The sequence below is a fragment of the Bombina bombina genome, chromosome 3 (genome assembly GCF_027579735.1).
Source record: "Bombina bombina isolate aBomBom1 chromosome 3, aBomBom1.pri, whole genome shotgun sequence".
Lineage (NCBI taxonomy): Eukaryota > Metazoa > Chordata > Amphibia > Anura > Bombinatoridae > Bombina > Bombina bombina.
Genome location: NC_069501.1, coordinates 430,063,317 through 430,077,098, shown reverse-complemented (window position 1 = coordinate 430,077,098; position 13,782 = coordinate 430,063,317). Strand labels below are relative to the sequence as shown.

At 33.9% G+C, this 13,782-nt stretch overlaps 1 protein-coding gene across 1 annotated transcript in view; it reads right to left on the bottom strand.

Moving 5' to 3' along the window:
* Positions 1–10,911, bottom strand: part of WNT2B (Wnt family member 2B) — a 174,821-nt gene extending 163,910 nt beyond the window's left edge. The window contains exon 1 of the mRNA XM_053706645.1: positions 9,998–10,911. Within this exon, the coding sequence (XP_053562620.1) occupies positions 9,998–10,185 (188 nt within the window). The 5' untranslated portion in view covers positions 10,186–10,911. The remainder of the gene's footprint in view (positions 1–9,997) is intronic.
* Positions 10,912–13,782: the final 2,871 nt, after the last annotated feature.

The window sequence follows — 13,782 nt, the reverse complement described above, 5'->3', positions numbered from 1 at the left end:
CCGGTACTTTCAGAGAAAAATACCGGATAATTTTTAGCATCTTTGCTATCACACTCCGGTTCCATATGCGGCAGATGCCTGGAGCTAAGGAACTGTAATTTAACAGCTGAGACTGCTGGACCTACGGTATGATGATCAAAGTACCGCAAGACGTATATATATATATATATATATATATATATATATATATATATATATATATATATGTCTTTTTGGGTGAAGGGGTTAAAATTCAGTGATTTCTTGATACATGCCATATCCTATTTATATATACCCTTAATTGGCCACAAGGGGTGATTTTTAAGGGGTACATTCCTGCAAAAAATAAAATAAAATATATATATATATGTCTTTAAACATTTTAAAGGGATAGTCAAGTCCAAAATAATCTTTCATGATTCAGATAGGGCATGTAATTTTAAACAACTTTCCAATTTACTTTTATCACCAATTTAGATTTGTTCTCTTGGTATTCTTAGTTGAACGCTAAACATAGGAGGTTCATATGCTAATTTCTTAGACTTTGAAGGCCGCCTCTGCATTTGACAGTTTTTCACCAGTAAAGAGCGTTAGTTCATGTGTTTCATATAGATAACATTGAGCTCATGCACATGAATTTACAGAGGAGTGAGCACTGATTGGCTAAAATGCAAGTCTGTCAAAAAAAATGAAATAAGGGGGACGTCTGCAGAGGCTTAGATACAAAGTAATCACAGAGGTAAAATGTGTATTATTATAACTGTGTTAGTTATGCAAAACTAAGGAATGGGTAATAAAGGGATTATCTATCTTTTAAGACAACAAAAATTCTGGTGTTGACTGTCCCTTTAAAGGTATATGGGACAAACACTCTATGTTAAATAGGTTTTTATGTTCGCAGTCATCCATGCTTTTGAGAGCTGCAGTAGACCATCGGACCATGCGTATGGTACGTACACATTGACAGCATTATACTATTTGGAGAAAACTGACGGGGTCCTTTGGCTTGTAGAAATAGTACAATAAAAGTGTATACATATTTTAGTACCATATAAATAAATTCTATACAGGTAGAAAACTCTTTATCCAAACTGATTGGGATTGGAAAAGATTTGGATTTCGGAAAAGACAAACAGTGACAGTTCTCCATAAAAATATACTGTATGTTCTACAGAGCAAAGCCTATTTCCGTTCTCTTTCTCTGGACTACATATAAACAGAAGAAGAAAATTAATTGACTGCTGCATATAATCTACCAGTAAATATATGGAGGTAAGGGACAAAAGGGTTTTCACTTAAAGAGATAGTCTAGTCAAAATTAAACTATTATGATTCAGATAGAGCATGCAATTTTAAGCAACTTTCTAATTTACTCCTATTTTCAATTTTTCTTTGTTCTCTTGGTATCTTTATTTGAAAAAGCAAGAATGTAAGCTTGCTGATTGGTGTCTAAATGTAGCCAACAATCAGCAAGTGCTACCCAGGTGCTGAACCAAAAATGGGCCAGCTCCTAAGCTTACATTCTTGCTTTTTCAAATAAAGATACCAGGAAAACAAAGAAAGAATTGATAATAGGAGTACATTAAAACGTTGCTTAAAGGGACGGTCTACACCAGAATTGTTATTGTTTAAAAAGATAGATTATCCCTTTATTACCCATTCCCTAGTTTTGCACAACCAACCCAGTTATAATAATACACTTTTTACCTCTGTGAGTACCTTGTATCTAAGCCTCTGCAAACTGTCCCCTTATCTCAGTTCTTTTGACAGACATCCATTTTAGCCAATCAGCGTTGGCTCACTGGAACTCAACATGCGTGAGGACAATGTTATCTATATGACACACACGAATGAACACCCTCTAGTGGTGAAAAACTGTCAAAATGCCCTAAGAGAAGAGGAGGCCTTCAAGGGCTTAGAAATTAGCATATGAACCTCCCAGGTTTAGCTTTCAACTAAGAATACCAAAAGAACAAAACAAAATTGGTGATAAAAGTAAATTGGAAAATTGTTTAAAATTACTTTCTCTATCTGAATTATGAAAGTTTATTTTAAACTAGACTATTCCTTTCAATGAGAAATCCCTGGGTGCAATGCTTTACAGGATATATCTCATGGCAAACTTATATTTCAAGCTCCGTAGGGAGGAGGGTCCTGTAATCCACCTGTCCAAGCCTGCCTTCCCTATCTTTATTTATTTATTGTACCAAATTTATAGCTCTGCACATTACAAATAATAGCTTCTAAGTAAGAAGTGCACTTTGTCACAGTATGTGCTGGTATTACAGAGTGCTCAGCTGTTATTTTACACTATGTATGTATTGCATACTTCTAAAGTGCGGCTAATCACCCGTAAGGGTCTCAAGGGGCAGCTCATTTTATCGACCTCGGAAGGAGGAAAGGCTGAGTGGACCTTGCCGGGGATTGAACCTGCAACCCTTGGGTTGCTACAGAGCTCTGCCACAGGGCCTTAGCATGCTGAGCTATCTGTCCAGCCAAAAATTAAAGGGACACAAAGTGTCTGCAGTATGCTGATGCTGTACAACTGCAGTACACTACAGTGCAGCAGTTGCTATAAAAGATGCATTAAAAAAGAAGGCTGCTTTTACCTTTATTTTTCATGCCAATGCGAACACCTTGTGCACCTGTGTCAGTATCTTAGCCTACACGTAAATTCTATATATTGACCTACACGTCCCTTTAATCAATGACATACTGCTACCAAAGCTAAACTGCAATGGAGTGATGACAACACACTCATAATAAGCAAATGTTTTAACATTTCTTCAGTAAAAATATATTATATAACTGATAGGGGAGGCTAGTTGGCCCCAGTATAATGTCAGGAATAAAAATGTTTATTTTAGGCAGAATTTTTAAGTTGAAAGCTGCATTTTTACATACTCTCAACATTGTACAATAAATACCTAAAAGGTTTATATATGCTGCAAACATGCTGGTGTGTGCACAACTGTGCTATGCATGCTCGTTGCTGTGCTGTGTATGATGGATGACACATGTCTCTGGACATGCTATGCACCTCTCATTGGCTGCAGTTCTCCTCAAAAATACCAGGTGACTTGTGGGTGATCTGGGGAAATAAGTGGGTGAGTTTGTTGATCAGACCCACAAACCTGGAGTTCCTGTTCCATATAAGATATCAGACTGCATTGCCTAAACCTCTGTTAGCTATAAATCCACATCAGGAGTAAGATCAGACCTACAGACCTGCGCCCCCTGTCGGGCAAATATCCATATCGCACCCAATAAGCTAAGCAGACTTTTTTTTTTTTTTTTACTTATATCTTACTGGACAGATAGTTAAAGAAATGCAGTATCCAGTGGAGACCTAGCACCATAGTGCCTTATCTGGCAACTAGATAAAGGTTTTTGGGTTTTCTAGTAAAACAATGAAGTGCAACAGCATTATAACTGGTTGGATGTTTGGACTAGAAGCTGATTAGTGTTATTTTTAATTACAAAGCACTACATGTCAATAAAATGTAGTCAAATATATACACAGAAGTGATCTCTACTTTACATATTTTCTGAATCTTAAAGGGACATATAAGTAATATATAAGTAAATAACATCCTGCTCTAATATGTTCCAAAATGTTGTTATTGAACCATTGCTTGCAGTTCTATAGCAGCAATGCCCTACTGGGAGCTAGCTAAACACATATGGTAAGCCAATGACAAGAAGCATATGTACGTAGCCAGCAATCTCTAATCACTAGCCAGCACTCAGTAGTGCACAGCTCCTCTTGAACCTACAAAGTTAATTTTATGATTGAATAAACGAAAAATTATCTAACAATTGCAAGCTGTTTCCCAATTATGAAAGTTTCCTTTTGACTTATATACATTTGTATATGTAAAGATCTCCTGCAGTTGAATAATATAGTCTAATATCTTTTCAAGCAACTTTGCCTACAAAAAAATAAGCAAATGTGTTTTTGGGTCCTATAGAGAAGGAGAGCAAAGCTATAGCAGGTGTAGAAAACTTAATCTTCACATCCCTTATAATGCTCAGATCTGGAAATGTATACACAACATGCACAAGTACTTCTAAATATGTGAAAACAGCAACAGAACATCTAAAACACAAACTTAAAGGGTTACTGAACCCAAATTTCTTCTTTCAGGGTTCAAAAACAGCATGTGATTTTAAGCAACTTTCTAATTTACTCCTATTATCAATTTTTCTTCGTTCTCTTGGTAACTTTATTTAAAAAAGCAGTAATGTAAGCTTACGAGACGGCCCATCTTTGGTTGAGCACATGGGTAGCGATTGCTGATTTGAGGATAAATGTAGCCACTAATCAGCAAACACTACTCAGGTGCTGAACCAAAGATGGTCCGGCTCGTAAGCTTACATTCCTGCTTTTTCAAATAAAAATACCAAGAGAATGAAGAAAAAATGATAATAGGAGTAAATTAGAAAATTGCTTAAAATTGCATGCGCTATCTGAATCATGAAAGAAAAAATGTGTGTTCAGTATCCCTTTAAAGTGAAAGTAAATTTTACTAGTTATAGTTTACTCGACCATCAACAAGTTCAGTCACTAAGTTTTATTTTTTTTATGTTTTAATGTTTTCGAAATATTACTGTAAATGCTATCTTACACTTCAGTATCTTCCTCCGCCCCCTTGCTTTCTCCTGAATTCATTGTTATTACTCGTATCAGCGGCCCACCTGCTGTATATGTAATGAAGCGTGCTAGTACTTATTTATGCGCATGCGCAATCCTACGATCTCCTTGCACTTAGAGGGACTGACAAAGAGACTGACAACATTCTGAGTTAGTGGCATGCACATTAACAGAAGTAGGCGTATATTGAACCTTGTTAGATGCCAATGGGGGAGCCAATCGGTTAGATACGGCTGGAATTATCACCGGTAATTAATTTTTTTTTTGTTGGTGCAGGTGGAGGATCGGCGAGTGAATTGGGCAAACAGAATACTAAAAATAAACGATATGGAAAATGAGGCGAAAGAAATCATGAATGAAAGTAATGTTTATTTTTTATATATATTTCAAATCTAAATACCGGATAACCTGACTTTACTTTCACTTTAAGGTAAAAAGATAAGAAAGTAAAAATTAAGTAATTCAGACAGAGCATGTCATTTTAAGGCACTTTTAAATTCACTTGACATTATCTCACCAATGGGGTTCAGCTAACTCACAGTACTGCACTACTCCTCTGGAGCTCACTTTAAAGGGACATTAAACTGCTGGGTACAAATGCCTTGTTACTACATACCATACTACTGTGTTTCCCCCTGTGCCTGCATCTCTCTTTAAAGCTGTTCTCTTTCTTTAACTCATTACAGAATCCAGTTTTTAAAGCGTTGCATTTTATTCTGGACGCCGCCATCTTGTAGCTCCTGTATTGTTGTATCATGGGACAGAAGCAGTGCACTTTCACAGATAGAGAGCGGAAGAGTTACATTTCTGCAGTTTTATGCACAGGTTAAAAGTTTTATTACAAATATAAGCTTCAAGATGGCAGCACCCAGTGTGAAGAGGCAACTTCACTAATTGATAATTCTATGGGGTTAAAAGTAGAGAATAGAAAAATCCCTTTGCATGGGGTTATGTATATATATATATATATATATATATATATATATATATATATATATATATAGACAGACAAGCAATAGTAACATTTTAAAATATGCTACGGGCAAGGGTTCATTATTTGGGAATACATATGTTGAATATCTGCTCTGCAGAGGTGGTAACAGTGAATACAGTAATTAAGCCAATTCATCATTAACATAACAAACTCTACAGTCAAAATAAAGTTTTATGTTTTCAAAAAAAATTGTGATTTGTGTTGTTCAATCTGTTTTCATTTGCAGTCAATTGTTAATGTCTTTCTACTACATGGAAGTGGGGTAAGTTACAAAATAAAATAAAGTAACATTCCATAGATATTGTAGGAGCCCCCCTAAAAATATCACTTAATATACAATAAAATAATAATTTGTTGTAAGTTTCTACAGATAAAATAGGAAAAGAAACTTATATAATATTCCCTTTGATAATAAATCATGTTTGACACTATCATAAATAATGTGTCTTTCAATTCTTTGTTTTAAGTTACTTCATTTTTATCTATCTATCTATCTATCTATCTTTCTATCTTTAAACACACACATATAAAGGTATATATATATATATATATATATATATATATATATATATATATATATGCTCAAAGTTAAATCTTTCTCTCTGATAAAGTGATATAAAATATTTTTTATATATATATATATATATATATATATATATATATATATATATATATAATTGTATATTACTGGTAAGGACCATACACTTTATAGAAGAGAAAGATGAAACTTAATATGTTGAATTTTATCCTCATGTTGATATATAAAATATCATGAGGAAATTTTTTTGCTGATAGCAAATTAGCAGTTTATAATGAATAGCAGCCGCAGATAAATTCTGTGTATCCCACAGCACAGGGCAGGATAAAGATCTGTATAAACTCTTGGCTTGCTGTTACGAGGAATATACGGTATTATATTTTATGACCACTATGATTAAATATGTGAAATGTTCATCCACTCTCTACAATAGAAAACAAGAAATGCACCATATAGGCAAGTTTTTATCTGCAATACTAAAACTGTAAATGCATTCATGTTAGTGTATCTAGAATGTTAACTTTAACTCATTGGCTGCCAAAGTGGACAGAACAGAATTATACAGTAACCAAAGGGTTAAAATAACTTTATTGCAAATTAACAAATGAAAATACAAGATTTATATTTACCTCTCTGATTTACCACAGATTATACCTCTCTGATTTAGCACAGATTATAGTTTTATACCTTGCGAACAGTTTTAACAATAACTTCATACATGTAATTCTACCTTTTTAGAGTGTTTAAATAAACTCTTACACTGCTGAAAATTCAGGGACATAATAATTAGTATTTGGTTTTCCTTTCAAACTTTTTTGCAGTTTTCTTTTTTTTCTCTCTACATATTCTTTCTTATTCCCTTGCACATACTGTACATATGTATTCATTAATGTATGTTAATGTGTTGCTGCAAATTGTGTACATATCAATAAATAAAAAATATTACATTTAAAAATATGTATTCTGGATTTTTGTCCACAAAATTTCTGGTATGTTTAGTTAAAACTTATTTTTTGTAAATAACCTTATTATTTTCTAAACTAGTGGCAAACAAGAAACAATATTTTTGAGTTTAATGGATTTCTTTTTCTTTTGTTAATCAATAAGATTGATTCAATGGAGCAGTAAGAAATCAGCCTTTTGCTTTAGTTAAATAATGAGTGCACTAGTAACATTCTTCCCCTGGAACCAACCAGATTTTTCCATCCCTGTACATATAGATAAATAAAGTATAAAGATAGATAGACAGGCAGGCAGACAGACAGATAGTAAGATAGATAGATAGATAGATAGATAGATAGTAGAGGTAGACAGACAGGCAGACAGATAGCAAGATAGATAGATAGATAGATATAGATTGATTGATAGATAGACAGATTAATTTGATATTTCTCCTACTATTTTGTATTAGTCTGTAACAAGTTATTTTCTGGCTATTTAATTTCTACATATTTGCTATGGTGTCTGTGTTTATAGCTGGCTTCATATGACCATTTATTTTAAAAAAGACAAATCTTCAGCAATTTTCTGCTGTTGTGTTTACTTTCAATGTGACTGCTGAGTTGGTAAATATTTTTTTTTGTTTTTCAGCAAGAAAAAACAACTAGTTTGTCATTTTCCTCTAGAAACCAATGACTTCTAGTGATTAAAAAAATCACTTGATTAAAAGCTAAAATAAAATATATGGAAAAAAATGAAACTATAAATAACATTATGTGCAATCATAAGAACTTTCCTTATAATGCCATATTGTAGCATGTGCTAAATTGTATCTTACTGTCACATAAACATTTTTCATAGCTTTCTAATTAAAAAGATATTGTCTGCTTTCTTTCAAGCATTATACTAAAACAGAAGGTATAGGAAAATCTGTGCTTTTTATCTATCAAAATGTAAACTCAGACCTCCCATTTCAAAGAGCTTTCTAGAGAAAATAAACCATTCCACTAGATTATCCTATGGTGTGTGAATGGATCCACCAAGTTTCAAGAGCTCCCCATGTAATCTTTTCTACAGGATTATAATATAGGGATTGAATAGAGCTTCTAAAGAGATCAATTAATTCTTAGTAAATCTACCTCAGAAGGACAGACTCAGAGACAGACAGACAGACAGATTAGATTAGATAGATAGTTATAGATAGATGATAGATAGATAGATGATTGATAGATGATAGATAGATAGATAGATAGATAGATAGATAGATAGATGATAGATGGATGGATGGATAGATAGATGATAGGTAGATAGATAGATAGATAGATAGATGATAGATAGATAGATAGATAGATGATTGATAGATAGATAGATAGATAGATAGATGATAGATAGATAGATAGATAGATAGATAGATAGATGGATGGATAGATAGATGATAGGTAGATAGATAGATAGATAGATGATAGATAGATAGATAGATAGATGATTGATAGATAGATAGATAGATAGATGATAGATAGATAGATAGATAGATAGATAGATGATTGATAGATAGATAGATAGATAGATAGATGATAGATAGATAGATAGATAGATAGATAGATGATAGATGGATGAATGGATAGATAGATAGATAGATAGATAGATAGATAGGTAGATAGATAGATAGATAGATAGATAGATGATTGATAGATAGATAGATAGATGATAGATAGATGATAGATAGATAGATAGATAGATAGATGATTGATAGATAGATAGATAGATAGATAGATAGATAGATAGATAGATGATAGTAGCTACCTCAGTTTACAGTTATACTATAATGTATCATCCTACTTCACCTATAACTGTAAAAACATTACCCAAATTAAACTGTGATGCTTGTTTGAGGTTATTGTTTCTTTAATAATTAAACCCCTGTCTTTTTGATACACTGATAGCTAATTCTTTCTTACACCTAACTTCTGGCAGCAGTGCCCATGCGAATCAGCTATGTACAGAATGTAGCATGAATATCTTAATGTCTGGGCTACAGGAATTTGCTAAGCCCTGAAGGGTCATTTTGATTGTCTAGCTTTTATCTTGCCCGGAGATCAGTGGGCAAGATATACACATAGATAGCATGTTGCATGTACACATTGCAGTATGTCAGTTTCTCTTCTTCACAGCGTGTTTTGAATACCTCATTACAAGTCACACATTGTTAAAAGAATTCCAAAAAGATCAACTATAAAACAAACAGCTGGCTCACCGCATAACTAAGCTGCATTATTGTTCCACAAAGCTATTATGTACTTGCAAAGCCTTGTGTAAAAATATCTCATTGAACACCCTGCAGAGATATGTAATTTAGTAGGGTGAAGAGTTTAATGTGTAAATAGACATACAGTATCTATTATTCCCTGCACCCTTCCTGGGGTCGCATCACTGATGGGCAAATAATTAGAAATTCATAGCATTTAATTTAAATGAAATATGCATATATGTATACATAAATGTATATAATAGTAATATATAGTTATATCTATCTATCTATCTATCTATCTATATATATATATATATATATATATATATATATATATATATATATATATATATATATATATATATATATATATATATATATATATACATACACACACACACACATTATATTCCTCTAGATCTGTATTCTCTCTATAACATTTAGATTGACATTAGCTTCCTGACCTCAACAAAGCAAACATTTAAGCATCACAAACGTCTTAATCTCTTTAAACCCCACTTTCCCCTAAGGGTATTCAGACTAAGAAGCAAGCACATTTCTGATCTTATTTGCTGTAGACAAACGCTGTTTTTTTTTTTTATAGCTCTTTTAATATGTCATAAAACTCGTTAATAATGTACTTACCACCAAGAAGAGTCCACCCTTGGAGTCAAAATAAGCAAAATTAAAATATAAACAAAACACATCCTAGTTGAGTTTGTTTGATTGCTTTCTGAGGAAGCTACTGTTCTGTGGCAATTCCTTAATCCTGGAGAAGATGAACCTTTATGGTGAATCCTGAGGGGTCCTCCAGGGTGGGCTAAATGTAGCATAATGTAGTTATCTCCCAAATAAAGTGCTTTCCAAAAAAAATAATCCCAGATGGTTTGCAGGTAAAGATATCACTGCATCTCAAAATTAGCATCTGCTGCAAATTGAATCCTTCCAAACTTTCTTGTTCCTCTTCATTTTCCACAATGTATAACTTGTATATCCTTCTTTTTAAAATATATTATTTTTCTGTTATTGCTGATGGAAATATCTGCAACAATGTTTATCCTTACTCTGATTTGCAGAGTTGTTAAAAGTATGAAATATGTTTTAAGGAAAGTTGGTTTTAAATGTATTTATATTAATACGTTTAGAGGGAGAGTAAAATGAAGGGTATGATAACCTAACATTTTAAGGGGGAAAAAAAGAAAAGAAAAAAAAAGAGCAAAGATTTAGGATGTATCAGTAATTCACAATCTTAAGTAAATGTGGCTGCTGTCTGTCTCTAGAGATCTAACCAGGGGCTGTGGATGATGCTGAATAAGTCTTCCTTCTTCTGTGATGAGGAGAGTCAGTAATGATGTGAGCTGATTCTTTGCCCCTGGCTCTTATGTCTCATTGGACAGGCAATAGTTAGATGAATTCCTGGATTCACTTGAGGTAGCAGATCCATGGCTATTGCTGGAACTCCCCCTCTTTAGTGAGCCTGTGCATTGGGTGAGGATTGACTGAGCTGTCACCTTTGCAAAAAGTTTTCAGGAGCAGCCACACACCACCACCTGCTGCTGTGATACAGACACAGACGGTAGAAGAAGACACATGCATACAATAGACAGTGCCCAGAGCCTTTGTCTGCATGGTCTTAGTGCTCTTAAACTTTCCACCAGAAAACTACACAAACGATTAGTTCATTTTATAAAGGAAGACATTTATTATTATTCTCAAAAATAGTTACATTTATTAAAATATAATTCAAATACACCTTTTTCTTTGCAAGCTTTAAGAGGGTAAAACAAAATGTATTACAGTATTTTACTTGATTATTCCTGTACTGTTCTTGTTAATTAATAAATAAATCTGGAGCATGTAAATGTTCACCAATATATCTATGTAAACTTCTATACCATAGAGTATTACTGCACAAACGTGCACTTTCTGTTCAAAATCAACATAAACAGCTTTAACTTAAAGGGACAGTAAATTCCAAAAAAAAAAACCTTTCATGTTTTAAATGGGGAATATAATTTTAAACAAGTTTCCAATTTACTTTTATAACCAATTATGCTTTGTTCTCTTGGTATTCTTAGTTGAAAGCTAAACCTAGGAAGGCTCATATGATAATTTCTAAGACATTGAAAGCGCCTCTGATCACATGCTATGTTATTTGCTTTTCACAACAGGGGAGAGCTAGTTCATGTGAGCCATATAGATAACATTGTGATCACACCTGTGAATTGTGGCAGACACTGCACTAATTAGCTAAAATGAAAGTCAATAGATAATAAATAAAATGTCATGTGATCAGGGGGCTGTCAGAAGAGGCTTAGATACAAGTTAATCACAGAGGTAAAAAGTATATTATTATAACTCTGTTGGTTATGCAAAACTGGGGAATGGGTAATAAAGGGATTATCTATCTTTTAAAACAACAACAATTCTGGTGTTGACTATCCCTTTAAAGGGACATTACATTCAAAATGAAGTTGCTGATTATCTAAACTTCGTTGGTTCTAATTAGGTTTTTTACACCAACACTGACAGGTGCTGTGCTGGTGGAATTATCTTAAAAAGGGGCAGCCCCAGCTAGTGATGAGATGTCTCCTATAGAAAGTAATAAAGCTCGTTGGAAAAAGAAACATTCACTGTGTGGGGCGAAATTAGCAGTGAGCAGTACGTGCACTTAAAAAAATGAACACATTGCGATGCTTTCTCTGTATAGCATCTTACAATCGCCTTTATTTTCATATGCATTTGTTTTTCTATTAGGGTCTTAAGTATTTTGCATATTTTGTCACAACCTCGTCACCTTTTAGTTTGGGAGGAAAAAAACTGTGAGATCTGTGGGGTGGAAATGTTTAGATATTGACGCTTGGATTTGAGAGAAATTTTCATACACGCCTAGGGAATGCCCATGTTCAGCCCATTTTACTATAAAACAACAATTACGCTGTATTTTGTTCTCGTAAGTACAAATTTCTATGTATTTTTTGCACATCTAGCCCTCCATTATATATGCAGTGTCACCTGCAAAATCCTCCGGCGCCAGATTTTATTAATTCAATTATTCCTATTTAAAACGAAATACTTACCTATAAAATAAACCCTAAGATAGCTACAATATAATTAATAATTACATTGTAGCTATTTTAGGATTTATTTTTATTTTACAGGCAACTTTGTATTTATTTTAACTAGGTAGAATAGTTATTAAATAGTTATTAACTATTTAATAGCTACCTAGTTAAAATAAAGACAAATTTACCTGTAAAATAAATCCTAACCTAAGTTACAATTACACCTAACACTACACTATCATTAAATACTATCATTAAATAAATTAAATTAATTAAATACAATTAGCTAAAATTAAATACAATTTAATAAAATAAACTAAAGTACAAAACCCCCCCCACTAAATTACAGAAAATAAAAAAAAATACAAGAAGTTTAAACTAATTACACCTAATCTAAGCCCCCTAATAAAATAAAAAAGCCCCCCAAAATAATAAAATTCCCTACCCTATACTAAATTACAAATAGCCCTTAAAAGGGCTTTTTGCGGGGCATTGCCCCAAAGTAATCAGCTCTTTTACCTGTAAAAAAAGAAATACAACCCCCCCAACATTAAAACCCAACACCCACACACCCAACCCTACTCTAAAACCCACCCAATCCCCCTTAATAAAACCTAACACTACCCCCCTTGAAGATCACCCTACCTTGAGCCGTCTTCACCCAGCCGGGCAGAAGTCTTTATCCGATCCGGGCAGAAGTCTTCATCGAATCCGGGCAGAAGAGGTCCTCCATCCGGGCAGAAGTCTTCATCCAAGCGGCATCTTCTATCTTCTTCCATCCGACGAGGAGCGGCTCCATCTTGAAGACATCCGACGCGGAGCATCCTCTTCGTTCGACGTCCAACTGAAGAATGAAGGTTCCTTTAAATGATGTCATCCAAGATGGCATACCTTCAATTCCGATTGGCTGATAGAATTCTATCAGCTAATCGGAATTAAGGTAGGAAAAATCCTATTGGCTGATGCAATCAGCCAATCGGATTGAAGTTCAATCCGATTGGCTAATCCAATCAGCCAATAGGATTGACCTCGCATTCTATTGGCTGTTCCAATCAGCCAATAGAATGCGAGCTCAATCCGATTGGCTGATTGCATCAGCCAATAGGATTTTTCCTACCTTAATTCCCGGATCGGATGAAGACTTCTGTCCGGCTGGGTGAAGACAGCTCAAGGTAGGGTGATCTTCAAGGGGGTAGTGTTAGGTTTTATTAAGGGGGGATTGGGGGGGTTTTAGAGTAGGGTTGGGTGTGTGGGTGGTGGGTTTTAATGTTGGGGGGTTTGTATTTCTTTTTTTACAGGTAAAAGAGCTGATTACTTTGGGGCAATGCCCTGCAAAAAGCCCTTTTAAGGGCTATTTGTAATTTA